At 53.2% G+C, this 25914-nt stretch overlaps 9 protein-coding genes across 9 annotated transcripts; 3 read left to right on the top strand and 6 right to left on the bottom strand.

Moving 5' to 3' along the window:
• Positions 1–941: 941 nt before the first annotated feature.
• Positions 942–3347, bottom strand: CTHT_0017230 (uncharacterized protein; the record flags this gene model as incomplete). The annotated part of the gene is made up of 1 exon (XM_006692162.1): positions 942–3347. The coding sequence occupies one exon, from the start codon at positions 3345–3347 to the stop codon at positions 942–944; it is 2406 nt and encodes an 801-aa protein (XP_006692225.1).
• Positions 3348–4298: 951 nt separating this feature from the next.
• On the top strand, positions 4299–5717 carry CTHT_0017220 (uncharacterized protein; the record flags this gene model as incomplete). The annotated part of the gene is made up of 2 exons (XM_006692161.1): positions 4299–4846; positions 4895–5717. 2 exons carry the CDS (start codon positions 4299–4301, stop codon positions 5715–5717), a joined length of 1371 nt encoding a protein of 456 aa, XP_006692224.1.
• A 664-nt stretch (positions 5718–6381) lies between these two features.
• Positions 6382–7646, bottom strand: CTHT_0017210 (uncharacterized protein; the record flags this gene model as incomplete). Its single annotated transcript, XM_006692160.1, has 2 exons — positions 6382–7378; positions 7444–7646. 2 exons carry the CDS (start codon positions 7644–7646, stop codon positions 6382–6384), a joined length of 1200 nt encoding a protein of 399 aa, XP_006692223.1.
• Positions 7647–8721: 1075 nt separating this feature from the next.
• On the bottom strand, positions 8722–8980 carry CTHT_0017200 (uncharacterized protein; the record flags this gene model as incomplete). The annotated part of the gene is made up of 2 exons (XM_006692159.1): positions 8722–8852; positions 8908–8980. 2 exons carry the CDS (start codon positions 8978–8980, stop codon positions 8722–8724), a joined length of 204 nt encoding a protein of 67 aa, XP_006692222.1.
• A 1590-nt stretch (positions 8981–10570) lies between these two features.
• Positions 10571–11398, top strand: CTHT_0017190 (uncharacterized protein; the record flags this gene model as incomplete). Its single annotated transcript, XM_006692158.1, has 1 exon — positions 10571–11398. The coding sequence occupies one exon, from the start codon at positions 10571–10573 to the stop codon at positions 11396–11398; it is 828 nt and encodes a 275-aa protein (XP_006692221.1).
• Positions 11399–11910: 512 nt separating this feature from the next.
• Positions 11911–12759, bottom strand: CTHT_0017180 (uncharacterized protein; the record flags this gene model as incomplete). Its single annotated transcript, XM_006692157.1, has 1 exon — positions 11911–12759. One exon carries the CDS (start codon positions 12757–12759, stop codon positions 11911–11913), a length of 849 nt encoding a protein of 282 aa, XP_006692220.1.
• Positions 12760–15174: 2415 nt separating this feature from the next.
• CTHT_0017170 (glutamate decarboxylase-like protein) lies at positions 15175–16925 on the top strand (the record flags this gene model as incomplete). Its single annotated transcript, XM_006692156.1, has 4 exons — positions 15175–15228; positions 15301–15591; positions 15647–15674; positions 15754–16925. The coding sequence occupies 4 exons, from the start codon at positions 15175–15177 to the stop codon at positions 16923–16925; spliced, it is 1545 nt and encodes a 514-aa protein (XP_006692219.1).
• Positions 16926–17217: 292 nt separating this feature from the next.
• CTHT_0017160 (uncharacterized protein) lies at positions 17218–18388 on the bottom strand (the record flags this gene model as incomplete). The annotated part of the gene is made up of 4 exons (XM_006692155.1): positions 17218–17312; positions 17377–17562; positions 17623–18126; positions 18181–18388. 4 exons carry the CDS (start codon positions 18386–18388, stop codon positions 17218–17220), a joined length of 993 nt encoding a protein of 330 aa, XP_006692218.1.
• Positions 18389–24009: 5621 nt separating this feature from the next.
• CTHT_0017150 (uncharacterized protein) lies at positions 24010–24511 on the bottom strand (the record flags this gene model as incomplete). Its single annotated transcript, XM_006692154.1, has 2 exons — positions 24010–24044; positions 24115–24511. 2 exons carry the CDS (start codon positions 24509–24511, stop codon positions 24010–24012), a joined length of 432 nt encoding a protein of 143 aa, XP_006692217.1.
• Between the last annotated feature and the right edge of the window lie 1403 nt (positions 24512–25914).

The following is a 25914-nucleotide window of genomic DNA, read 5'->3' as shown; positions in this document are numbered from 1 at the left end:
TTCGCAATAGACCAAACGCTGCTAAAAGAGTCTGGAGTATTGCTTTGGACCGGGTGTCTAGCCGTAACGGGCGAGGGTTAAATGTGAGCTTTGCAGCGAGTGGCTCAAAACGCGGTCCATGTATAGTAGCTCTATACCAACTGTACCCTCGGAAAATATTACGGGCGAAGCTCCTAACACATGACAATGAGCTTGATTACGCAACCAGAAGATTGTTGTTTTGGCGACAAGAAACGACAGATAGCCGATACAGCAATGGGGTATCCTTCAGATTGTGTCATCCAGGGATGCGGGCCGGTATCAGCGCCATAGCTTAGACGGCTGCACTGAGGATGGGCTCCGCTACAATGCTACCACATGTGGGCGTTTGATTAATTTACTTAAGCTCGCCTCAGAGAGGTAAGTGATGGGTTGAAACAACTAAGCTGTTATCTCAATTAAGTATATATCGCCCCGTTAATTGGTCAAACAGGTTGTAACGTCCACGTGCTCAGAAGACCAAGGGCAGATCAGTTGGCCTGGTCACAAGAGTGGATCATCACTTATGCGGGGCAACATCCCTCTAAGTTCTGATCAGGGACTGGCTCTCTCACAGTGCGGAAAGCTGCAGCTGCCTTGCGCCAGCTTCCTACTCACAGTAGGGGCAAGGAATCTGAACTGCGAAGGTTGGCCGATCTGGAACAAATCTTTTATCTTCTATGAGTTCATAGTGATGCGCGGCCCATCAAGGTACCTAGGTATAAGTATTACTAATGGAGAGCCGCATTCCGTACATATGTCTGGTTGTCTTATGCGACACAGCTCCGTATGTCTCACAAAGCACTGTCAACTGCCCGCTCTTAATGGAACGATTGTGCGGCATAGTACCTCAATGCTTTTGATATACGCTGGTTATTCCATCACACAGTTGGTTGACCAGCGAGTTCTGCGAGGACTTTCTGCTAACCAGAGGATTTCTTCTCCTTTTTCTTGTCCTTTTCTCTCTTCTTCCGGTCTTCATCATTAGCCTGCTTCTCCTCTCCGTCCCTCGTGTCCGTGGACTTCTTCCGTTCGTCACTCTTCTTCTTCTTTTCCCGCTCCTTTTCTCCCGATTGGACTTTGTCCCTCTTTTCCTTCGCCTTCCCCTTCTCCTTACCCTTCCCCTCCTCCACAACCTCCTTCTTTTTCGGCACAGCCGCCACCCTCGCATCTTCCGGGTCCGTCTCCTTCGCCCAGCGCACCCATTCAGGCCGCCTATGACTCCATATATCACCCCGCCACGTGCGCCAAACGTTCCGTCCCAGCCAGGTAGACCGCAGCTCGCCTTGGCGTCGCTCCAGCTGCGCCATGATGTTTTCTTTGAGGTGGAACGGCACGATGGGGACAGCAGGCGTGCTGTTACTGTCCTTCTTGTTGCTGTTGTTGCCCTTCTTGTTCGCTTGCTGCTGTTCCTGCTGGGTCTCGTCCACGGTAACGCGGGAAGGCGTGGAGATGATGGCGTTGACGATGGCGCTGCTATGGGAAGAGGATGTGGCGATGTCGAAGATGTTCGGGACGAGGTTGGCGACGAGAAGCTTGTGGAAATGGGCTATTTGTGCCGGGGTAGACAGAGCCTTGGAAAGGATGGCTGCGGAGGCCGGGCAGGAAGTAGCAAGGCGAAGGAGATGCTCGGGGTTGAGGGAGAGGAGGGAAGTTTGGATGGCCTTAGACGGCTGGCCGGGGATAGAGAGGAGAGTAGAGACGATCTGACTGCCGTGAGTGATGAGCGCGTTGCGGTTCTTTGCGTCGGGTTGTTGGAACTTTTTGTCTTCCTGATGGCTGGGCTCTGGCTCATCGAGTAGACATAATTTCGGCACAATGTGCTTCCAGTCGTTGCCGCAGGCTTTTGTGAGAGCCTGCAGGAGTGTAGAAAGTTCAGCGGTAGCGCCGCGAACGTGGCACCTCTCAAAGAACGTCTTAATGACATTCAGACGGCCTCGTTCGAGATAGGTAGGAATTTCTGGCAAACATTTTTCGACCGCGCTGACGAGGTCATCCTTGCCCAGGCGTGTGAGCACCTTGATGGCCGGGTACGACGCGATGTCGTTGCGCAAGAAGCTCTGGATGCGTGGCCCGAAGACGTGATGGTTGAGACCTTTAAAGACTTTGCCCGGACAATGGGCGATGAGAGTCTCGAGGAGACGCGATCCGATCGGATCATAGATCATGCCGTTGACAAACTCACATGCTTGGGACTTTTCATCGCTGAGCGATGCTGGCGCGCCTGGTAATAGCCGTTCAAGAAGCGATGGCCGATTGTTCTGCTCATCCGCATCCTTATCCCCGTCCTTCTTCCCCTTCTTGTACTTGAGAAGCAAGGTCAGCTCCAGCTCTAGCAGAAGCTGCAATGTGGGGTTGCCGGTCGGGTGCTTTGCCAGAACGCGGAGCGCGGTCGCATCCATGGAAGCGGTTGAATCGGCAATAATTTTCTCGATGGCCGCAGTGAAAGATGCCGGCACCGGCCTAGGCTGCGATGTAAGCTCGCTAAGACTAGCGGCAGCACCTTCGACTGTGACGTGCTCTTTGTTTTTGCTCTGCAGCAAGGATTTGGTGCCTGCTTGGTCGAGGGGGCGGCCTGAGAGCACAACTAACAACACTCGGAGGGCGTGCGAGCCATAGCGATCGGAGAGCAGGAAGGACAGATGTTCTTCCAGCTCGTCGAGGGTGAGCAGGAACAAGTCCTCCATGGACGTCTTCATCGCTTCGGTCACTTCCGCAGGATCCTCAGCATCGGTCATCTCCACGTCGCCATTGGCTTCCTCAGATCCGCTCAACTCCTGGGTGACGACCGGGGCACTCATGAGGAACAGCTTCTCGCAGCAGTGGCTGGCGAAGCGATGGGTGATGAGAGTCATGAAGTGGCCAGCAAAGGCGCCAAACAACCGCTTTTTCTGGGCCGTGGACGACAGGAGAATCAGGCGCTCCATCAGGCGCGAGCATGACTGGCTGCTGGCGAGCTTTAGCTCTTTTCCGCGGGCTTCGCGGTACACATTCTGCAGAAAGAGAGCACGGTCTTCGGGCGTGGGGAAGTCGTTCAGCTCGAGCATCTCGTCGGCGTGGCGGAAGTATTCCTGTTCCTGATCCCCGAGCATACCAAAGAACTCGCGCTGGAAGTTGCCCGCACCGCGCGGGCCATTGCTGGAGTCGAAGTCATCGTCGAGCGGAATATAATCAGCGTTGGGATCGTAGGTGTTTTCGGCGTTGTCACGCTCAGCGCGGCGCTGGCGCTTTGCCTGACGCTCTTCCTCCTCGGCAAGCTCACGCTCGCGCTTCTTGGCGCGCTTCTCGTCACGGATCAATTGCCGCTTGGATTTCCTGTTTTTACCCATAATGCGCAGTCAATGTGTTGATGTCGAAAGAGGTGCAGTTGGGGGTCGAAGGCACGGAAGAGGTCCAGCAAAAATGTCCGTCTTATCTTATCTGATGCCATGCCCCGTGTGGGGCAATGTGGGGCTCCAACATGCATACAAAACCCTAACCCACAACATCAGACGACCCATCGTTTCTTCCGAGGGGTCGATCTCGATTAAATCAAGATCAAGGCCGACATAACTCTGACTTCAACTTGTCACTCAACCGTGTGACCGAATCCTTTACTTCCCATATGTCGCCCTTCAAGTTGAAATAAATACTGTCTAGTCGTTTCTACAATTTCAATAAGATCAACCAGGCATAGTACATAGTGCTCTTAGGGATATCCAATCATCCATCTCGATCTTTGACAAGATCTTGGACCAAAGCCGGCGGTTGCCTAAATCTTGATACCACATGCCAGTGATATGCGGGCAAATTTGAACCCCAAATCGACCAAGTGTAAAAATTCCCGGGTCATGTAAAGCCGGATAGAGCTTTGGTAACATCCAGGCTGTGTCAGTTGCCCTCTGTGTCCCGCAACCAACTGCCCGGTTTCTGGAACGTTGCAGCCGTTCCCGGTTTCCAATAACACGGTTCCTGTTACAACCGTTTCCTTGCGTGACTTGACCGACGCTGAGAAGGACCAATCACGACGGCGTTTCCTCCTCCCTCCTTTGTCTTGCTCACACCTGCCAAGCCACGCACAAAAGTGCCTGCTGACTTTTCAAACCGTCCAGAGAACCGCCATGCAAGCGCCAGCTGGGACTTCAATCCGCCATGGGTGGGGGATTATTCACCTATATAGAGGCAGATCTTGGCCGCCCTGACACTCGCGTGGTCAATCTATCCGGGAATCTCACATGTCGTCCCGACCCGAGCCCGCCATCCCTTATCACAACTGAGAACGACTCCCTCACGCCGCCAACATGGCAGACACCACTCGGCTAGAGCCAACACGCTTCCTTGCGTCCCAGCCTGGCGGCACTACTGCCGTCACTTACAGCTATACGGACATGCCGTGGCGGCTGATATTGTCAGACGCGTACTACTTCTTCCGCTATCTGTGGTCGCTGCCCTACGTGCTCTGGCCTCTGGTGCCGGCCGATTCCGAGGAGTTGAGCGAGCTTTCGCCCACGAAGGAGAACTTGTGGTGTGTGGGCATCCATGCCGTGCTGATAGTGCTGCAGTCGGCGTTCCTCTTGGGCCTGCCGTTTCTCGTCGCTGTGCCTGTGTGGGTTGCGGGGTTGGTGATTACTGGAGTTCTGTTAGTGAACAAGGGGGTTGCTAGCCTGCTCAACGGCGAAGGCGTGGAGTATCGAAGCGAAGAGAAATATGCGCCTGAGAGACCGGAGCATGCAGGCGAGCGGTGGATCTACATCAACGGAGTGTCTGTTGGATCTCATTGGATGCAAATGAACCTTAACCGTCTGGCAGTGACCTTCAAGCGGCCAGTAATTGGCATTCACAACAAAACGTAAGCCCCATAAGCCTCCGAGAAAACCTTCAAATGCTGACCCTTCAGCTCTGGCATGATTTTCGACATCCTGGAATGCCTGGTCCAACGCAACTGGGGCTACGCGACTCGAGATGTGCGCGTCGGCTACCGCATCATCAAGCAGACCCTCTACGACCAGCGCTACCACAAGATCATCTTCATCCTCCACTCTCAGGGCGCCATCGAAGGCAGTCTGATCCTCGACTGGCTTCTGCAAGAGCTCCCACAAGACCTGCTCGCCAAGCTCGAAGTCTACTCCTTCGGCAATGCAGCCAACCACTTCAACAACCCGCATCGCTGCCTGGCCGCGCAGGACCAAACCTTCGGCCATCCCCATTCCCCCAGCCATTCCCCCTCCTCCCCGATCCGCAACCACATGCCCTGCCAGATGCACCCCTCCGGCCGCGCGATCTCCCACATCGAGCATTACGCCCACACCCTCGATTTCGTCGCGCTCTGGGGCATCCTTCGCTTCGTCATGCCGACACCCATCACCAGCCCAACAGAAAGTACCCCCCTCAATGCACAAAAGGCCGACCTCGTTACAAGACCTCGCTTCCTCGGCCGCGTATTTATTCATCCCAGGCCAGGTCACCTCCTCGTGCAGCACTACCTGGATGGGATGTTCCCGCTGCAGAAGGACCCTGTTACGGGGAAGTTGTTAAGGGATGAAAATGGCGTGCCCGTGGGATTGGATGAGAGCGAGGGGAATAAATTCATGGAGGGGGAGGTTATCGTTTATGATGACGATGATGAGTTGGGGGGTGCGGATAGGAGGCTGAAGGTCAAGCAGTTGAGTCGGTTGTGGGAGTATCGGAATGGGAGGAGTCCGAGGGATGAGAGTTCGTAGAGGGGGTCGTAGACCGGTTACGCATTATGAGGCGTTGGATTGGACTAGACTCGGAGCTGGCTGAGTCAGTACACTGCATGGCTTTGAGAGCGGATGGCGTAAGGAGCAGGCGATTCTCGGGCAACCTAGGGTTTCTTCCTATAAGACGAGTAGACTCATAGTGTACGAAAGGCAGCCCGTTCAAGGGTGCTTTCTTTTTTTTTTTCTTTTTTTAATCGGTATCAACCTAATCAAGCATCGTTATCAGCGTCAATCAAGATTTCATTCGGAGGCTGTCCGACACAAGTTGTGATAGCCGATCGCCCCCTCTTAGAACCGACTTTGATGTGCGTTTTCAGCCACACCATCCAGGGACAGGGCCAAAGCGCCCTGTTGAAGAGAAAACGTATATTCGTATATTGCTATGTCCCGGTATACATCCATGAAGTCACATATCACTTCAATAAACAAACGTTCCTGTTCAGATATCTCATCACCTCATTCGTCCCTGATATTCGTCACTATATCTCTTCATCACCCGAGTTAATACAGTCCCATCGATTGTCGTCCACCATGCAACTACCCATCAAATATCCAACCATAACCTGCCCAATGAGCCCCATCCAAAACCTCATATCCCAATACGAGCACACAATAACCCCCCAAAACCATGATCTCCCACCTTCTACACCTCACTCACTTCCCCCCCTTCCTGACCCCGGTCAAAAACAACCTCCGCACTCTTACTTTTATCCACCCTCACCCCCCCATCATCCACACTCTCCGAATGCACATGCCTAACCGGCGCCATCCCGCTCCCAACTACAACGCTTCCAGACCTCCTCCTACTGCCAGAGGCCGCACCAGCAGCGGCTATTGACGGCGCAACCGATGACGTCGGCGTCGGAATCATCACTGACGTTGTGCCGGGTGTGCCACCGGTTGTTGTAGCTGTCACTGCCGTGGTCGTGCTCGGCGTCGGCGGCAGTTGCCCGTCGCTGCTGGTCGGGCTGACTTCACGTGTCGCGATGGCGACTGCGGCAGCCGCAGCGGCCGTGTTGCTGTCCCAGCCAAATTCGCTTCCTAGCGCACGGTCGATTTGGCGTTTGAGTTCCTCGCCTGTCAGGGACGGGGGGGGCACGGGGTCGGGGGCTTGTTGGGGGATGGAGGAGGAGTAAGGGGAGTATGTCAAAGACTGCCGGGAGACCCGGGATAGTTGCGAGGGGTATTCGGTGCGCGTGTAGAAGGAGTCGGCGTAGTCCTCGTGGTACTCGGTAGTGTAGGTCCGGTTGTAAAATTTTGATACTCGCCTGCCCCCGAGTTGTGTGGAGCTGCGATCTTCAGCCAGCTGGCCGTATAACTGCTGGCGCGCGTTGGCGGTGAGGTGGTAGTCTTCGTATTTGAGTAGGCGGCGGTATGTGTGCACGGCGTAGACGAAGGAGGACAGGGTGGCTGCCAGCAGGCCGCAGTCCAGGGAGAGGCCGATGGTGGAGTAGTGATTATCCATCTTCTCCCTGACGGCGACGATGTCGAGGGCGAGCACGGCGAAGGATAGGGTTAACTTGAGGATGTGCGTGCAGACCATGAGGAAGGGGGTCAGGCACTCGGTGGCTTTGCGCGATATTTCGATGATGTTGAGGATGAGGGCAATCGTGTTGAAGCCTACGTTTGTGGCTTCCCATCTGTGAGGCATTAGCTGGTCGGTTCATCATCATCATCATCATGGGACAGAGGAGGGGAAACGTACACAACCTCAACGACGGGAACCTTGCCTTCTGCGATCTCCTGCTCCCAGTTGTCAAAAGTCTCAGCCAGACGGTAGGCAAAGAGGCCCATGAGACATAGCAACACGAGCATCTGGAAGGTCCATAGCGGGATCAGAATCGTCTTGCGCCATCTTGCGCGTGCATACAGAACCTGGTCAAGGTCGATAGCTGCGGGGGTCGCCATACTGTCATCCAGCTCAATGCATGCACTCTCTATGAATGTAGGGCGCGCGCCGAGGCATCCGGAGGGATGTTCACCTCACGCGCAACGGGTGACCAGCAGATGGTCCCTAGCCCTAGAGAGATACGCTCGAAAGCACGAAAGGCGCAACTGGAGGCAAAGGATTCCAGGACACTTGATGCTGGGATGCGGTCATTTTCAAACGGCTTGGGAGCTGAATGGGCACCAACGTGCGGCGCAACGCCGCAAATCCCGTCTCTACCTATCAGTACTCAGTACGAGCAAGCCTTGCCTTCTCCTCCCCTTCATCCACTCTTTTGCTCATTCCCTCATCGAGCAAGCTGGGATCCCGGGACCACGAAGCGGGCACACTCAGCCCAACCGCCCCCATTTTTCCTTTTTGGGACGCAACATCGCTGTGGGATGCATGCTCGCTTGTGTGGGGTTCTTGCGGCTGGACCCAAGGATCGCTTGACAAGCTGCGGGTTGAGCTGCGGCTCGGTCTCGCTAATAGTGTGCTTAAATCTGGGCGTTGCCCTTCAGTGGCTTTATTCTCCCAAATTTGGTGTGTTGTGCGATGAGGCTTGGTCGACAGCTGAAGAAAGCTTCCGGGTCGACTTCTTCGCAGCCCGCGAGGTTAGGTTCTACATCATACTTCATCTAAATATCTGGTGAAATATGGAGCCCTTTTGTCAGTTTCCTCTGCGTGAATTGAGAGGACTAGAAAAAAAAGTCAAGATCAGCTGTTATCTGCTCAATGATGGTGATTGGAGGGCTGTGTTATTTAAAGGGTTAGGGTTAAATATGGACCATGGACAAGCACAAAAAAACACCCGGAATGAGGACAGCTCTCGAACCAAAAACCGTGACCAGGTCTTGATTAGAAGTAGATTATGCTGTCAAATGTTCAATTTACCCATTCACTATGTCGTAAACGAAAACCATGCCCAATACTTTGCTCTCTGTCCACCTGTTCCTCCTTGCCTATGGCAGCGTCGCCCGTTGTTCGACGTGGGTATCGTAAGGGGTTCTCTTTTGTGATGTACGAAATGAAAGATCCAGATATTGTCTTAAAGACTTAAAGACCATTTGCCTTCGCGGCCAGGTACACCTTAGTGGCGTCGAACGGAACAACGTTCCCTTGGGAGTCGGTCATGGCCGGGACGGAGACGTCAATATTGGTGACGATGTTCTGGCGCTTGACGGGAGCTGCAAGAAGGTCAGCACCAGTGTTGTCTGTAATATTAACCAGAGAAGAACCCACCATTATGCTCAGGCACCGAGGGGTAAGCAACTGCCACAGCGGCAAAAGCAAGGACAGCAGCGAAGAACTTCATTTTGGCAGTTTAAAGGATTGGTATTACGACTTAGATAATGAAGAAGCAGATGAACAAATGATAACGTCGGCCGGCGACAGGACAAAGAGAAGACAAAGGGCAAGACGGCTGGAAACAGACGGTATTGGTTGAGAAGAGAAGGGAGGAGGATGGGACGATCTAATAGGCACTGGTATTTGTACGCCGAGTGGCAAGCTGGCGATCAGGATCCGTGATGACTGACGGACGACATGCGTTTCAGATATCCCATGTCGGGAGCTGTGCTGCCGTCCAACCGCAGCAACGCCACCAAGCGCTTCCTACGCGGCCTTGGGGCTCTTCCGAGCTGGATCAGGGGAAACATCGGCTTGACACCTGCCTTTGTTGAACCGACATTGATGATATATCTGAGACGTCGAGCATGGCGCAAGTCAGCGACGTCCAACCTTGCATCGACTTCTGAGCTTGGCCGATCCATATGTCAACAAAACCAAGAGCCTGCAGCAGCTGATGTTACTCAGCCATCAAGGCGTTAAGCTTGGTGGCATGTTACCATCAGATGGACACCCCGAGTGCGAGTGGAGGAGGCTAAACTGTGTTTAATCGCACGGGGATGGGAATCTGGGCATCTCAGATGGGAGATCTAAGGTTTTCGATACAGGGGGGTGAAACCGGCGAAGTCCCCACGGGCGAGGGGTCGCATTGGAAACGGCTGCATGCCAGGGCACTTGGGGCTTCAGCAAACGCTCGGAATGAGCAAATCCGGCTCTTGACTGTCAGAGAAGTCGGGGAGGGGATCCCGAGTCTGCGTCGCAGCCTTTTGCGAGTGCATCTGAATCATGGGCAGGGCTAGTTAGGGCTGGCAGCGATGGAGTCTAGAACCTCGACGATGTCTGTTTCTTTTGGCGCGCTTTCGTGTCCTGAAACACGGAGCTTGTAACGGCCTGTCGCAACTGTCGACAGCTGGCAGAGCCGGAGGCATTGAAGGCTATTCTTTCGAATTGAAGCCTATTCTTTCGAATTGAAGCCTGGCCAGGACTCAGGCAGGAAATGAATCCGGGGCAGATCAACTGGATCGGAGAAACCAAAATTCCACGACAGAGAACGCGACGACGAAGGTGGAACGACCTTAGCTGTCGTGATGAAAGTTCCTAGATCCACAACTATAGCCCCACCTCCAAACGGCGAGTGGGGCAAAGCTGATTGATAAGGCTTATCGAATAACCGCTGCCCTGCTAAGGCCACGCCCTGCAGCGATGGACCCTTGATGGCTTCGGATGCCCGCTGCCGCCTGGCAGCTGTCAGCTGCGCAACCCCACCCAGACACCGTCCCAGGCCCTCTTTTACTCCCATCCGACGAGTCGTGACTCGTCCAGCACCTTCCAACCCCCTCATCAACCCCCTCAACTCATTCATCCTTCACCCCACGGGGTTGCCTCGAGTCGCGCCGCACTCATTTCTGCCATTTCGACGTTTTGACAATCTTTGACACGGACGTCCATCTCACCTCCCTCTGTCACTGAGTTCATACCTACGCTCTCGTGATCACTCTCACCACTCATCTCATCACGGCCGGCGGCACGACCCGGGCAACCCGATCTCACCATCGACATGGCCACCATTCCGCACTGCCTCTGCTGCTTCGAGTCCCTCGCGGCTCACCTGGAGAAGCGCAAGCCCCTGACCCTCGCCGAAATCCAAAAGTCATGGGCCGAGTACGTCCGCGCGAATGAAGCCGAAGCCAGCAGTTCCGAGAAAGCAACAAAACAGGCTCCGGCTCTCCGTCGTCTGGCCGAAGAGTCCTCCTCATCCTCATCTTCCTCTGCCTCTAACAGCACGCTCTCCCTGGATTCTTCAACCCCAGCCACCTCTGTCTCAACAACCCCAGCACCAGCCTCAGACGAAGACGAAGAGAAGGAGGACGAAGTCACCGAATCACCCCTCTTCGTCACCTGGAACATCAACCACCCACGTTACGGGTGGACGCTGCGCGGCTGTATCGGCACATTCGAGGCGCAGCCGCTCGACCAGGGCCTGTCGGACTACGCGCTGATCTCGGCGCTGGAGGACACGCGGTTCAATCCAATCTCGAAGGCAGAGCTGCCGCATCTACAGGTTGCCGTGACGCTGCTGACAGACTTTGAGGATGCGGCAGATGCGTTCGACTGGGAGCTGGGCAAGCATGGGTTGAGGATCTCGTTTGTCGACCGGGGCCGCCGGTACGGCGCGACATATCTGCCGGACGTGGCGGTTGAGCAGGGCTGGACGAAGGAGGAGACTGTGGTGAGCTTGATGAGGAAGGCGGGCTGGGGAGGGAGGAAGGATAAATGGCAGGAAGTGGAGATGAAGGTGGTGAGGTATCAGGGAAAGAAGAATAAGCTGGAATATGCGGAGTTCAAGAAGTGGCGGGATTGGGTTGAGAAGCAGGGGGCGAACTGAGGTGAGCTAGACGTGCGGAGTTTGGGTTAGACGGCTGGAGCTGGAAGAACGGCTAATCGGTGGGTTATATCACGAAAGGTACGGGGACACGCGAAGGGTTCATCTGAAGATTGAAGGTATTTGACCTAATGCCGCATTACGATTAAATATCATATATCAGCTGATGTATGCCCTTGATTCCCGATCTACATAACTCTACATCACCCATTCTGACCGTCACCATCATTATCCCATACCCGTCTTTACCGGACCCAGCCAAACGCCAATGCCTGTGGTATAGGTGGTATCACGTTCCCCCAAGATCCCGTACTCAGCCCACACAGACCAGATCGAGCCCCTAATCTCTCAAGCCAGCAAATAAACCGACAAATAAACAAACAAATGTGGTATCTCGCGCCTGGGGGACTCCAGCTGGCGGCTCAGTTGCCAGTTTCCACTTTCCCCCTTTCCCCTCCCCCCCCCCCGGGGGGCCCACCCTTGCCTTCCCCATAAAAAGACCAAACCAGTACGCCTTACCAGCAGCGCAGCCAACGCAAAAGGCCTCCCTTGCGGGGCTTTCTCTTCTTCTCATTGTTATCCTCCCGCTCATCATCGCCCGGAGGAGGCAGCGGAGTAAGCGGCTTAGTGACACCATGAGTCGCCAGCCCGCCCTTCACGCCAGCAGCAGTGGCCGCAGCCTCGGCAGCAGCAATTCTCCTCGCTTCCTCAACCCTACGAACAAGCAGCGCAAAGGTCTCTTCGATGTTAACCTCGAGCTTGGCGCTAGTCTCCATGAACCCACAGCCCCTGCGGCGCGCCCATTCCAGTCCCACGGCAGCGGGGACCTCGCGTTGCGCAGACAGGTCACACTTGTTTCCGGCCACCATCTTCACGGGCGGCACGGTCTTACCCCCGGACTGGGGCGAACTGGCGTCGGGATAGCTCGGCACGGTGGGGAAGATGCCGGCCTTCCTTGCGCGCGCAGCGTTGTCCGCTCGCGTCTCGGCCTCCATGTCGATCAGCTCGTTGAAGTACTCGAGGGCGTCGAGCGACGCGCGGGAGGTGATGTCGTAGACGAGCAGGAACGCGTCGGCCGAGAGGTTGGAGGAGGACGCCCACATCCCGCGGTACTCTTCCTGGCCGGCGGTGTCGGTGATGGAAAGGTGGTATACCACGCCGTCGATGCGGCGGGTTGTTGAGTAGGAGTCTTCGATGGTCGGGTCGTACTCGGACGTCCATTGCGAGCGGACCAGACGCAGGGTGATGGAGGACTTGCCGCAACCGCCGTCGCCGCAGATAGTGATGCTGATCGGGATCGGCGGCTGGTCGGAGGCCGGGGGAGGAGAGGAAATGGAGTTTGTGGGGGAGTGGAGCTTTTTCATGGCTGCGGCTGTGGTTGTGCCTGACGACGAATGCGAGGGGTGTTTTTGGTGGGTGTGTTTGCTGTTGCTAGGGGAAGTGCGGTAGCGGTGGGAGTCGGTCAGGCGGTGGTGTCGCATTCGCAGCTAGGTAGGACGATTTTAGGATGATATTTAAAAAAGAAATTCGCTGGATAGCTAGGAGCAAGAGCGCGTTTGAATGAGGAAACCGAGATTCGTCGAATATATTGTTGTGTTGCGCAGTTGCGTTGTCGGTCAAATGGTCGGTCAGATGTTGCGCGAGGTTGGGGATGAGCCGCGCAGTGTGGGGCTGGACGGAGTGGTAAACAAGACTCTTCAAAGCCGGCAGTAGCAGAAATGGAATGCCGATAGTAGCGCGCACAGAGCAGCAGACGCAGAGGAATAGACGACAACAAAACACAGCAGCTGAGTCGAGAAGTGTTTGGACCTTCAAGAATCTAAGGGAGAACAGAAGGACAAAAGGCGGCGGGAGCTCAGGACGTAAAAAGTCCAGAGGCTAGGGACCGATTTTGCGCTAGCGAGACCAAGTCACCAAGACCGCCCGCCTGGAAGAGGACCAGCGGTTGACTTGCAGATGCAACGTACAGGGGTCACAGAGCTGGAAGCCAGAGGCCCCAGAGCCAGTCAATGCCGCAATGCCACCATGGCGCCCGTCTTCCGCTTGCTTTTCCGGTTGGCTGTCACCTGGTCTATGCTGCTTTATTTTCGCGCCTTGTTGATCTTGTTTTGCTGATTTTTCACGCTAACTGATGTCAAGCATGCTGCTGGTGAACAGCTGTACCTGTTGCCAGCAATGCTGATGATTTTACGCCAGGTAGAGCCCGTCCATCCGAACAACCTACCAGCAGAGCTTTCAGCTCCTCCACTCTCGATCTACAAAACTTTATTGTCTCTCCTGGACGTCAGAGCAGGGGACAAAATGAATCGAGGAGCAGAAGGAAAAGAAATCGTCCGATGTACAACGGATGGATTTCCCAAGCTCAGTGGTCAAGCTCGCCAATCCTTGCACGGAATTTCTGCCGGGGTTCTAGCGCCGCTGCTAACCCTGACCAACTTGGAGCCAACGCTGGCTGAACCCTGGGGTCTGGGCCAAACCGTGGACCAGTCATTGTGCCAAACCGATGGAACCCCCCTGTCCTAGCCCTGTGGCTTGGCAAGGTCACTCTGCTTCCCACGGCTCTGGGAGAGCGATTTGAGTGGCTCGCCAACTCAAAGTCTGTCTGTCCATCCATCATCACATCTCATCACACCCGCAATTTGTCTCAACTTCCCCACGCCAATTGCCTAACACGCAAGCCGGAAGAAGCAAAATGCAAAACAAAGACGTCGACGACAACAACAGCAACAGCGCATAGTCTTGACTGCGGATAACCGCAGCATCTCGAGATCGGAGTGCCCGACGACCTGCGGTTCATGCAAGCTCGTCCACAATCAAAGATAAAAATAAAGCATTGTATGGCCTCATCTCGATAAGCAGGCGATCACCGTTCCGGGGGCCTGGTGCCCCCCACTCATGAGAGAATTGGAACGCGGGGAAATTTCCAGGGCCAGGGCCCAGGACCCAAAGCCAAATTTTTTTCTTTTTCCTCATCGTCCAGGACCTCGACTCCACCATCCCCTCCTCCACGTGCTTTTGCCGACATTGGCTGTGAAGTTTGTTTGAGTGTGGCTCTGCCGATCCTTGATGACGATGCGTTTGTTGAAGAGGGATCTGACCGAAGCCAGGAAGAATAAAGTGGGAGAGGGACCAGGGAAAAAGAAGAAAATCGATATGTTGGTTCAACGGGATTCTCATGCGAGAAAAAGCAAAAATGCATGGCCATGACCTCCGATATCGACTCGAAGGCATCGACTCGACCCCGAAATCTTCAGCTTTTGGATCGCATCTCACACTTCTCGCTTGCGCTTACGAAAATAATTCCACCCCCACAGCGTCTCTCCCTTAGGACAACACCACACGGCTGGGACAACCATCTGAACGCAATTGCATTGGCTCGCGATGAGGTCATTCTGGCCAGCCGCACCAACTGGAGTGGCTCTGCTTCCCCTCTCGCGGCCAGGGGGGATCCTGTCTCCGTGGTCGCACAGTTCAGGGCACCATGCTGCCGGGTTGCGCCATTTCCGTCTGCTCGGCTGTGACGGCAGTGGGGCCCATCCCACCGGACGCCGGGCTGACGTGCTGCGAAAGCATGATAAACCTTGTTGGCCAGGGCGGCCTGGGTGTGGCTAAGCCCCCGGCTGCAAGCGTTGCGGGATCGGACGCCGAATGGAGCCGGGCCTCGCTGCAAAATCCATCCCTCTTCTGACTGATGACTCCACGCCCCGGCTCCCGACCGTTGCTCTTCGACCACTTCCCCAGATCGCTGTGTGGGTTGTCATTGCTAAGTCAACATCAACATGACTATCACCAACGGGACGAAGGCTCTGAATAGGGCCGATGAGGTTGACCGGGTCAGTGAAAAAAAGCCCTTTGATCGCCAAGGTTGTACAGAGTGATGGCTAACTCCCCCCCCCCTTTTTTAGCTCCTCGATGCCGTCAAAGCCCTGATCATCCCCTTCATCCGGGCGGCCGATGAGGCTGTGCCATCCCGGGCTGTCGGTGAGCTGCTTCCTAACGCCAATGGCGTTGTCGAGAATACCCTCGTCGACTACCGGAAGCCCGAGGACCTTGCCCAGGAGATGGCCCTCTCTTTGCCTGCGGGAGAGGGCCGTGGCGCTGGGGGTCTGCTGGATGCCATCCAACAGGTACTCAAGTATAGTGTGAACACCTGGGATCAGGGCTTCATGGATAAGCTCTATGCCAGCACCAATCCTGTAGGTATCCCGTGACAGCATCTCATCACTCACAACCGGCTGACTCCATAAACAGGTCGGTGTGGTCTCCGAGCTTCTCCTGGGTGTGCTCAACACCAATGTAAGCCACCCTCTCGCTCACTCATCGACTCGCCTAACCCAGACAGGTTCACGTCTACCAAGTCTCTCCCGCCCTCACCGTCATCGAGAAGCACACGGCCAAGACCCTGGCCGGCCTATTTGGCTTCACGGGTCCCCGTGCTGGCGGTGTCACGTGCCAAGGAGGTAGCTCGTCGAATCTCACCTCACTGGTCATTGCACGCAACACGCTGTACCCAGAATGCAAGATCAACGGCAATGCCGGTGCTTCCAGCCGCTTCGTGCTCTTCACTAGCCAGCACGGCCACTACTCGGTTGAGAAAGCGGCTATCATCTGCGGAATGGGCTCTGCTGCCGTTTGGACTGTCCCCGTTGACAAAACTGGTCGCATGAACCCGGTAGCCCTGCGCGAACTGGTTGTGCGTGCTCGGGAGGAGGGCAAGACCCCGCTGTACGTCAATGCCACAGCCGGCACCACGGTTCTGGGGTCGTACGATCCCTTCGAGGAGATTGCGGCTGTGTGCCGTGAGTTTGGTCTGTGGTTGCACATCGATGCCAGCTGGGGCGGCCCAGCCATCTTCTCGAAAAAACATCGTTGGAAGATGGCCGGCTCGCATCTGGCGAATTCACTGACGGTGAACCCGCATAAAATGCTCAACGTCCCGGTCACATGCTCGTTCCTGCTCGGTCCGGACATGGCCATCTTCCACAAGGCGAATACCCTGCCAGCAGGCTACCTCTTCCACGGCCCCGATGCTCAGGCACAGGCAAATGGCACCTCATCACCAGCGGCTGCCGTCTTTTCCGACCCTGAGCCCCCGGAGGTCTGGGACCTGGCCGACCTGACCCTGCAGTGTGGTCGTCGCGCCGACTCGCTCAAGCTCTACCTCAGCTGGGTCTACCACGGTGCCTCTGGCTTCGCGACGCAGATCGATCATGCCTTCGACGTGGCCGCTCACCTGGCCGACCTGATCGACAAGCATCCGGACTTTGTCCTCGTCTCGACGAACCCTCCCCCGTGTCTTCAGGTGTGCTTCTACCATGCCCCTGGTGGCTCGCTGAGCGAGGATAAAGAGGCAAATACCCAGCGCACGCGGAAGATGGTCGAGGGGCTAGTGAAGAGGGGGTACATGGTTGATTATGCGCCGGGGGAGAAGGGAAGCTTCTTTAGGGTTGTGGTGAATGCACAGACGAGGAGGGGGACTGTTGAGGGGTTGGTTAGGGCGTTGGAAGCAGTTGGGAAGGAGGTTGAGTAGGGGATGAGTGTCTGATGACTTGGATAGACGAGAATGCTGATCCATGGTTCTGGGAAATAATATGTTGGGCTGGTGATACTAAGATAGCGGCATCTGGTGAGTCCATCGTTTTGAGAGGCTAGCGTTGGCTGACTTTTTACGACACACAGAGCACACGATGGAATAATGTTCTCTTAAAACGGGAATACAAGGTTCGATTCATCCTGGTCAATCTGGGAACAACAATGCTACTTCATGAGAACATAAAAGTGAAAAAACAAATGCCACCGAAATCGAGCCGGAAGACAGGCAATCACAGAGCGTTCTGCTTCTTGCGCAGCTCAAACACGCGGAGCGCCTCCTCGGCAGCCTTGACACCGCTCAGCGCCATAGCGCCGAACGTCGGGCCTATAGCAAACAAAAGTCAGCTTTCCGACCCGGGTAGGTTGCACAGGAACACAAAAGAGCCTACCCATGCGGTTGGCACCGTCGATCTCGGATAACTCCATGCCGCCGACGATTAGACCGGGCACAATCTCGCGGGTGTTCTTGACAATGGCGTCCTCAGCGCGCTGCATGTCCAGACCGCGCATGCCCTCAAGCTGCTCGATCTGTTTCATGCTGACCAGGCGCTTGACCGAAAAGGCGCCAAAGGGGCCTGTAAACTTGTCAGTCTTTGCTTTTTTTTTGACATCCAAAAACTACGCAGATAACTTACCATCATGGCCAGTCGTCGAGATAATCACCGGCGCATTAATCGTGTTCGGGTCCATGCAGCTCTGGTCATGGTGGTGCATCGACACGAGCGTCCAGTTGACCACCACACCTGCGACCCTCACCTCGCCGGTCTCGGCATCTGTACGAGTAATCAAATCCTCGACCGCAGTCGCATTGAACATCTTGACGTTCGGCATCGCCAGCACCTTGCTCAGCACGGTGCTCGTGAACAGCGCCGCGTGCTTGACCACCACGTAGTCGCCCTCATCTTCGTACGGCACGCCCACCTCGCGCAGGAATGCGTCGGCTGGCTTGCGCATCACCATCGCGCTAAAGAGCTGGCCGCCCAGCCACGCACCGCCGCCGGGGGCAACTCCCGCCTCGACAATGGCGATGCGCAGGTCGGGCCGCAGCTTGGCGAGGGTGTATGCCGCGGATAGACCGCAGGAGCCTGCGCCGATGATCACGATGTCGGATTCCGCGTAGGTATCCAGGTCGGTGAAGTCTTGAGGGAGTCAGTAGGCGTCATTTAACGTCTATTACGGTGCGTGGGACATACACCGCCGAGTCATGGCCCGCGAAACGGTGCTCTCGCGGATCGGCGCAAAGGTAAAGTGCTCCCAGTTGCCGAGCATGTCGGCCAGGGGCTTGCTCAGCGTGCCGTCATGCTCGACCGCAACGTCCTGGCCGTTGAAGGGCTTCTTCAGGCCGGGGGCAACGGCCAGCTGGGCAGGCTTCTGGGTAGGAGAGACAGCCGCGGGAGCCATGTCGAGTTAAGAGGTAGGTACCTAGGAAAGTTAGGCTATGTCCACGTAGGATTAGGGAGAAGGGGAAGAAGAAGGCATGATCCTTTCGCTGGTATTATCCAGATCAAGTTCAGCCGTATAATCTCAGCCGAATCCGGGTGCTGTTGTCGGTTCTCTCCCCTGTGTGTGACTGACCCTCAGTAGACCAAGAGGGAGGGGGAGAAACGCGACGACAGTACACCAGACTGGCACCGGCCCATGCACTTCAGTCTTCAGATAGTTACCTCTCTGAAGATGTTAGATGCACTGTTATCTCACTGCGACAGCCGGATCATGTTCGTGACCGCGCTGCTTGCATCTTGCTTTGCTTGATCATTGTCGGATAGGACACCATCGAAAGGGCCCCGAGCCAGCGGGGTCATGTCTTCTTCCTCATCTTCGGAACAAAGATAGGGTCACCGTATGTACCAGACAGACGTGGGTTGTAAACCTGTCTGGTGGGCTGTGGTTAGAGGACTGCCAGGATTTAAGAGGCAGGGGGGGGGGTTAAGTGCAGCGCACGTGGTAGGTGTTTGATGCGAGCTGGACTCGTGTGGCAAGCTCTGGCAGGTAAAGGTGAAGTTATGGGTTGTGTCACGACGGACAAGGGAGAAAATGGAAGAGGACAAATACTCTCCAACAACTAGGGCAGACCCCCTTGATATACCCTTCTTTCATTCTTCAGTCCAAGCTCCGATCTTGTCCGGCTTCCGAAGGGCTTCCACCGGCTTTCCACGGCTCACATCTATACTGCCTGCAGCTTGTCAAGAATGCCCATCATGACCCCCACGGGGGTGCGACGTGACGGTCCAATGACGGCATCAGAGCCCGTTCACACAGCCCGCTCGCTCACAGTCGTGTATCCACACCTTATGCCCGTGGGGTCTAACGGCTGCGGGGTTCAGTCTCGAGCTCTAGGGGATTTGCTCCGGCAATTTTTTCTCGACGTGCGCAAAGATTCTGTGTCGCCTTGTTGATGGCGGTAGTTTGGGGGTCGTGATGGGTCAATTAATATCAATTTGCGCTGATTGGGGTCAATTGGGCAAATTTTGTGGGAGAAGAGGACAAGTGACGTTGCGGTCGGGGGGTCTGTGAAACCCCTCTAAGCTCACGCTTGCATACAGCTTCTGAAGGCGATTCGCTCCGCTGAGCCATGGAAGACAAGCACCGGGATCGGATCGGAGGAGAGGATTAGGTAACGGATGTAACGGTCAAAGGGTTGACCACTCAGACCCTTGAAGGTCGGATTCCGATGGGGGTTACGAAGAACGACTTGCTCAATTCTCGTCCAACACCCCTTCAGCGGCAATCTTGGTCAGCTGTCTAAGAGCAATTGAGCAGGGCCCAGGTTGAACCACTTTCATCTTTCTGATTTGTTCTGCTCTTCTAGGTACAAAGAAAATATCTCAGTATTCTCAGATTGCAGCATCTTTGGAGACCCGTAGTCAATGTATGGGCAGTTCCCATATTCTCACATCATCCGCAGTACAACCACCATTCCTCCTATCGCCGATGTAAGTGAAACCACAAGTAAAGCGCTATTTAACCCATGTCGTGTTCTAACAAAGCCGCTCATTACTCTGTGTGGCACTTCCCAGAACGGCTTTAATACAGCTCTCAGCCCCCTGAGTCGAGCAACATACCACAGGAGCTCCCCCTAAGACTGCCTCGATATACTCATGCTGTATTCCGGATATTTCCATGTCTGCTGAGACAAATTTTTCCAGCCGAGATGGGTCTATTGTAGGTTCTCCCGGCCCTCTCTGTTGGAGGAGCCGCAACTCTTCTAGTTTTCGTGCGGCTGTGTAATGAAGTTCCCCCAACTCCTTCCTTGCTTCTTTCGTATGCTTCTGGATGAGTCCTGCCAAAATCCGAAATCCAAGATACTCATTCCAAACTCCAGTAAAATTTCCAAAGATGAGCCATGATATTGTTCACACTCGCTGCCCTATCGTGCTCTCACGATGATGAAGCCTGCTCAGAATCCTGAACTATTAAACAGAGAGCTGACATCAATATGCATCAATATGCAAGGCAGAATGACAGCCCCTATGTGGTCATATGGCAGCCGCTTGGTGTGGTCATTCGCTGGTTCGTTTTTATGCTTTTTGGGTTTCTTCTCTGGGAGTAATCGCAGGTCAGGAAGATAGGCTTTAAAGTCTCTGTCGTCATCATCTCTACTTTTGCCGAATTTGATAAGTTTGGCAACAGGGTCTTCTATGCACAAGAGGAGATCAGAGAGAGAACCAACGCCGTGGACCACTGTAACGGGTGACTTGGTCTGGTGCAGGCAGGGATCGACAATGGGTAAAATGGGTTAGATGATAGCCACTGACGATGTGGGGTGCACAGCGAAGTCAATTACTATGTGTAATAATCTTTCTTGGTCCTCAGTGTCCTTGTGTTGGGGAGAGGAAAGCCCAAGAGAAATCCTTCATCGTGTCCAAGTAGCCCCCCTTATAAAATCCCTTCGTCCTTGTGAGTAACTCGCGGTCTCCTGGGATCTTCAGGAGGTTTCTCAGCGTGGCAAGATTATCTAACTCATTCTTGCCACCCCCTCATATTCCCCGGGCTCTACCAATCAGATATGCCTTTGCCCTTGTCAGCTCTTATGTCACCGGTGTTCTATATGTTGGCTGTCAAGGATATTTCTTCTCCTTGGACTGCCGTGTCCATGTGACAACCACACATTGATCGGATGGTGAAGTCGTTGTGTCTGTTTTCGGTATGCTCCTCAACCGAAAGCAGTTAGGAACATTATTTTCCCCAATCACTTTCCATTCGGAAAACTGATTTCCAGCCAGAACCCGGACCTGCTCCTTTCTATTACTTTCCATAGCTTCGCTGGTCTCAAGCGGAACAAACTTGCCTATTGCTCCATCAAGCAATATAGTCGATCGATCTTCGAATTCAGTCTCGCTCGTTGCGTCTGACTGTATTAGATAGTCGGATATTGAATTGCCTTCTGAGTGAAGGACACTATAATTTGGTGTTTACTTGAAAATACGATCTTACGGGAGACAAGACAGAAGCGCACTGAGAAACAGGAGAAATGGAGATTAACATGGGAGCCATGCATGTCAAAGGGACCGGCCCGAGGTTGATATCCCTAACATAAACCTAGGGGCAATTGTCATATTCTTATACATACCATTTATCCACTAACTGCAACTTGGCAGAACCCTTTTCTACAAGCAACTCAAGAGATCCAGTTCAATCCCACCTTAACCATCGATAAGATTGAAGTGACAGTTGAGACTTGCTGTGGAGTCGCGTAAAAGATATCCCTTCTAACGTAAAGGCTCAAATTGATCTCCGTACAATATTTGGCGGGGTTTTGGTTCAGGGCAGCTTCTTTAATCGATTTCTGGAATGACCAAGTTCACACCCAACTCCTCCGGCACCCTGAGAATTTCGCGTTGGATGTAAAAGAAAAAGGTGAATGTGAATGGGAGTATTTACTTGGGCGTTGCCCTGCAGAACACGCGGCCCTGAGGGGAATTTGTCAAGCACAATGGGTGCCGCAGAATAACAACGCTCTACCTTCTAAACTACGAACGCGTGAAGGTGGGTGAGCATGGCTCTTATATAAGGTCAAGTGTGCACCTGACCTTAGTGGAGCCCGGGCTGACCGAGGTAGGTCAACGGTGACCACACCGTGGTCACTTGCGGCTAACAATTCGAATCGAGTAAGCTTCGGTGCTACAATCACGGTAAACGAGAAAAAGAGAGGTAAAGCCAATCCTCAAGACCGGCCGCTGTGAGCAAGGCAGCCATAGCATGTTAACCTCATCTCACTGTGTATGTGGACTAACATTTGAGGCTGTAGTGTTAATTTAACTGTTTTTCCTATCCCCTGCCAGACGCCATACGATTTTAGGACTTCATTAAAATACATAGTTCCTGCAGAACCAAGATTTCCATAATACATGGACCGAAAAATATTTTTCTTCACCTTACGGTTTGTCTTGCCTCTGCTTTAACGGGGTACAGCCGGAACTGCCTCGCACATGAGAGCTCGCATGTCCCGTTGATGATTGCCAAACCAAGAGAGTATTGATTGACTACACAGGCACAAGAATCACTTACAGAACAGTGATAACCATCACGGGAGAATGATCAATATTGTATATAAGGATGTAGCTCGCCACCCGTTCGATGATACCCATGAGAACTCCATACTAAGAAATGCAAACAGCTAGTTACCCTAACATATGACCACAATCAAGAGTATTCTATGTGAGAAACTTCTGTCTCTTAGATTCCATAGCATGGTCACTACCTTTGAGCCCATCTCAGGAGGTTGGGGAATCATCGCAAGTAGCATTCTATTTTATCGTGATTTCAGCCTAGTTGGCTGGAAAATTGCTACCCATTTCCACTTCGCTCAGAGCCAGCTTCGTTTACATAGATGACACAATATCATTGGAACTACTGAGAAAATATTCAGCTTCAAATGGTATAGATAACAAATTGTATGAGAATTAGTGCAAGGTGTCACATGGACACGGCAGCCCAAGGAAAGGGATGTCCCCGACTGTCAACACAAGGGACACCAGAGACAGGACCAAGCAAGATTATTACACGTAGTAATTGACTTCGCTGATGCACCCCATATTGTCAGTGGCCATCATCTAACCCATTTGACCCATTGTCGATCCCTGCCTGCACGAGACCAAGTCACCCGTTACACAAGGCTTACAATACGACGAATGCCACTGACCTAACTCGGCCATCAGATAACAGAGTTTCAACAACCTTCGTATGACCCATCATTGCAGCCCAACTCAGCGGCGTTCGGCCATAGTTGTCTTGCTGGTCTGGATCAAAATCCCGGGCATGCGCGAGGAGTGCCTTAACTAAACTCTTGGGCCCATAGACGCCAACAATGTGAAATGCATTCTGAGATGGCATTCTGAGATGGCCATAAATAGTCTAAAGAAGTCCAAGGCCGCTCTCTGACCTCGAAAAAGGTGTCACAAAGTTGTACCACCATACTAACCCATTCCGAATTAGTCAATAAGTTGAGCAGCTGAGGAGCGCAGAAGGAACATGCAAATGCATGATATCCCCAGTAGTCAACAGCATAGAAGAAGAGCGGTATTTTAAGTCGTTCATGCGCCTCCTCATACGTCTGAACAGGGCCACCTGAAAAGTGCTTAAACGAAAGATATAACACGCAAGTACTTGCGATATCAAAATCGGCGGTTGGAAACCACTGAGTCAAAGTATCCGGGAAATATTCCTGGACTGTATAGTGAGCAAGTCGAATGATTTCGCTTTCTTTGTTGATGACAACGAGCCCGCAACATACCGAAAGCATAGGTTTGGCATCAGGAATTGCAGCTTCATCAATCGCATCCCCACTATCCTTGACAGCCCATGCATACTGAACTTCTCTTGTTTTGAGAGGACGTTTGGCGCAGATGATCCACGATAGCACATGATTGGCAAGCCCCTGTATCCAGCCGGTTGCCCATTGACTCTCCCCAATGCGTCATTAAATGCCAGCCGTAATAGGGCAAGCTTTGGCTCGTTTTCTTGAGAGTTGTTTTGAAGTTTGTTCGGTGTTTCACGGATGCACTTTACGCTACCTTTATCCTTCAAGGACTCAATGAAGAGGTGAGCGAGTAGGAACCTAATTTTGTGTAGTAAATATGTGCTCAGCAGAACCAATAATTCATGGTTTATATAACACTGTGACTTACATGCCATCTGCGACACTGGCAATGCAGCTGATATTATGTTGAGGTCTGGGTGCTTTGAGACCAAGTACAAACTGGGCATGCGATTGCGCGGATATTGCTCGATGTCATCCTTTCGTTCTACGATCTCGAGGCGGGAGTACCCATCAAAGGCTTTCACAATATCAGGTACAGGGAGAGACGTGGCCAGGAGGCTGACATTATTTCCTTTGAATTGAAGGTGCAAAAGTGTTTCAATGAACTTGGAACGAACATCGTCGTTCATTTGGCACTCGTCCAGCGCATCAACAATAACGAAGACCCCATCCTTGTACCGTGCGGCAACAGCATGGAACATCTCCTCGAACTCGCTCAACGATGGCTGTGATCCGTGCTTCTCGTGTCGAGTATAAGCATCCATGACTGCGGGTGGAGGTGGAAACATGTCCCTGAGCAGTTATATTACGAGGTTGGCAATGAGCTGCTCCACGGTTTGGTCGTCTACGCGCCAGAAGTTACGGTATAGGTATGCGATGCCAACGTCACGGTCTCCCGAGTGACTTTGGAGATAATCGATAACAATCTCTGCAGAACACACGGCCCTAAGGGAATCTGTCAAGCACAATGGGTGCCGCGAAATAACAACGCTCTACTTTCTAAACTACAAACGCGTGAGGGTGGATGAGCATGGTCAACGGTGACCACAGCGCGGTCACTTCATCATAGAAATATTATTGCGAGCAAGACAACATAGAATTCGGAAGGGAAGAGCAAGGGAATGCTATATATATGAGACTTGTATAAATCAAATAACTAAATAATATTCGAAAGAATGACGCCGATTTCAATTTAGTCCTGACTATCCCATTGAACGAACTCGTCCATCAGATAACAGAGATTTAATGATTCAGTACGGCAATACTCTGCAGCGTAACTCAGCGGCGTTCGACCTTCGTTGTCTTGTCGGTCCGGATCAACTCGGCCATCACAGAATAGAGTTTGAAAAATCTCGTTATGGCCATTCTGTGCAGCGTAACTCAGCGGCGTTCGACCGAACATGTCTTGTCGGTCCGGATCAACTCGGCCATCGGAGAATAGAGTTTGAAAAGTCTCGTTATGACCCTTCTGTGCAGCGTAACTCAGCGGCGTTCGACCTCGATGATCTAGTTGGTCAGGATCAATATCCTGGGAGCTTGTAAGGAGCACTTTGACTATATTGTTGAGCCCGTAGAAACAAACAATGTGAAATGCATTCTGCGATGATGTCCTCGAGTACTTCGAACTGATATATCGATTATTAAGGACCCAAGGCTCTCTGATCTGGGAAAGCCTGGCACAAAATTGTACTACCATGCTGACCCATTCCCGATTTGTCAATAATTCAAGCAGCTTAGGATTGCAGGCTGAACACGCAGATGCATGATATCCCCAGTAATCGACAGCATAGGTGAAGAGAGGCTCTTCAAGTCGTTCACGCGCTTCCTGATATGTCTTAACAGGGCCACCTGAAAAGTCCTTAAACAAAAGGTATGATACACAGGCACTTTCGATATCATGGTGAGCGTTCGGAAACCACCGAGCCAAAGTAACCTGGAAATATTCCTGAACTGTATAGTGGACAAGTCGAATGATTTCGCTTTCTTTGTCAATGACAACGAGCCCGCAACATGCCGAAAGCATGTCTTCGACATCCGGAATCGCAGTCATATCAAGCTCGTCATCCTCACTGTCCTTGACAGCCCATGCATACTGAACCTCTATCGTTTTGAGAGGACGTTTGGCGCAGATTATCCAAGATAGCACATGGTTGCCAAGCGCCTTGAA

Source organism: Thermochaetoides thermophila, assembly GCF_000221225.1.
Source record: "Thermochaetoides thermophila DSM 1495 unplaced genomic scaffold scf7180000011815, whole genome shotgun sequence".
NCBI lineage: Eukaryota > Fungi > Ascomycota > Sordariomycetes > Sordariales > Chaetomiaceae > Thermochaetoides > Thermochaetoides thermophila.
Note: the sequence above shows the minus strand (reverse complement) of the source record. Positions and strands in the feature narration are given on the sequence as shown.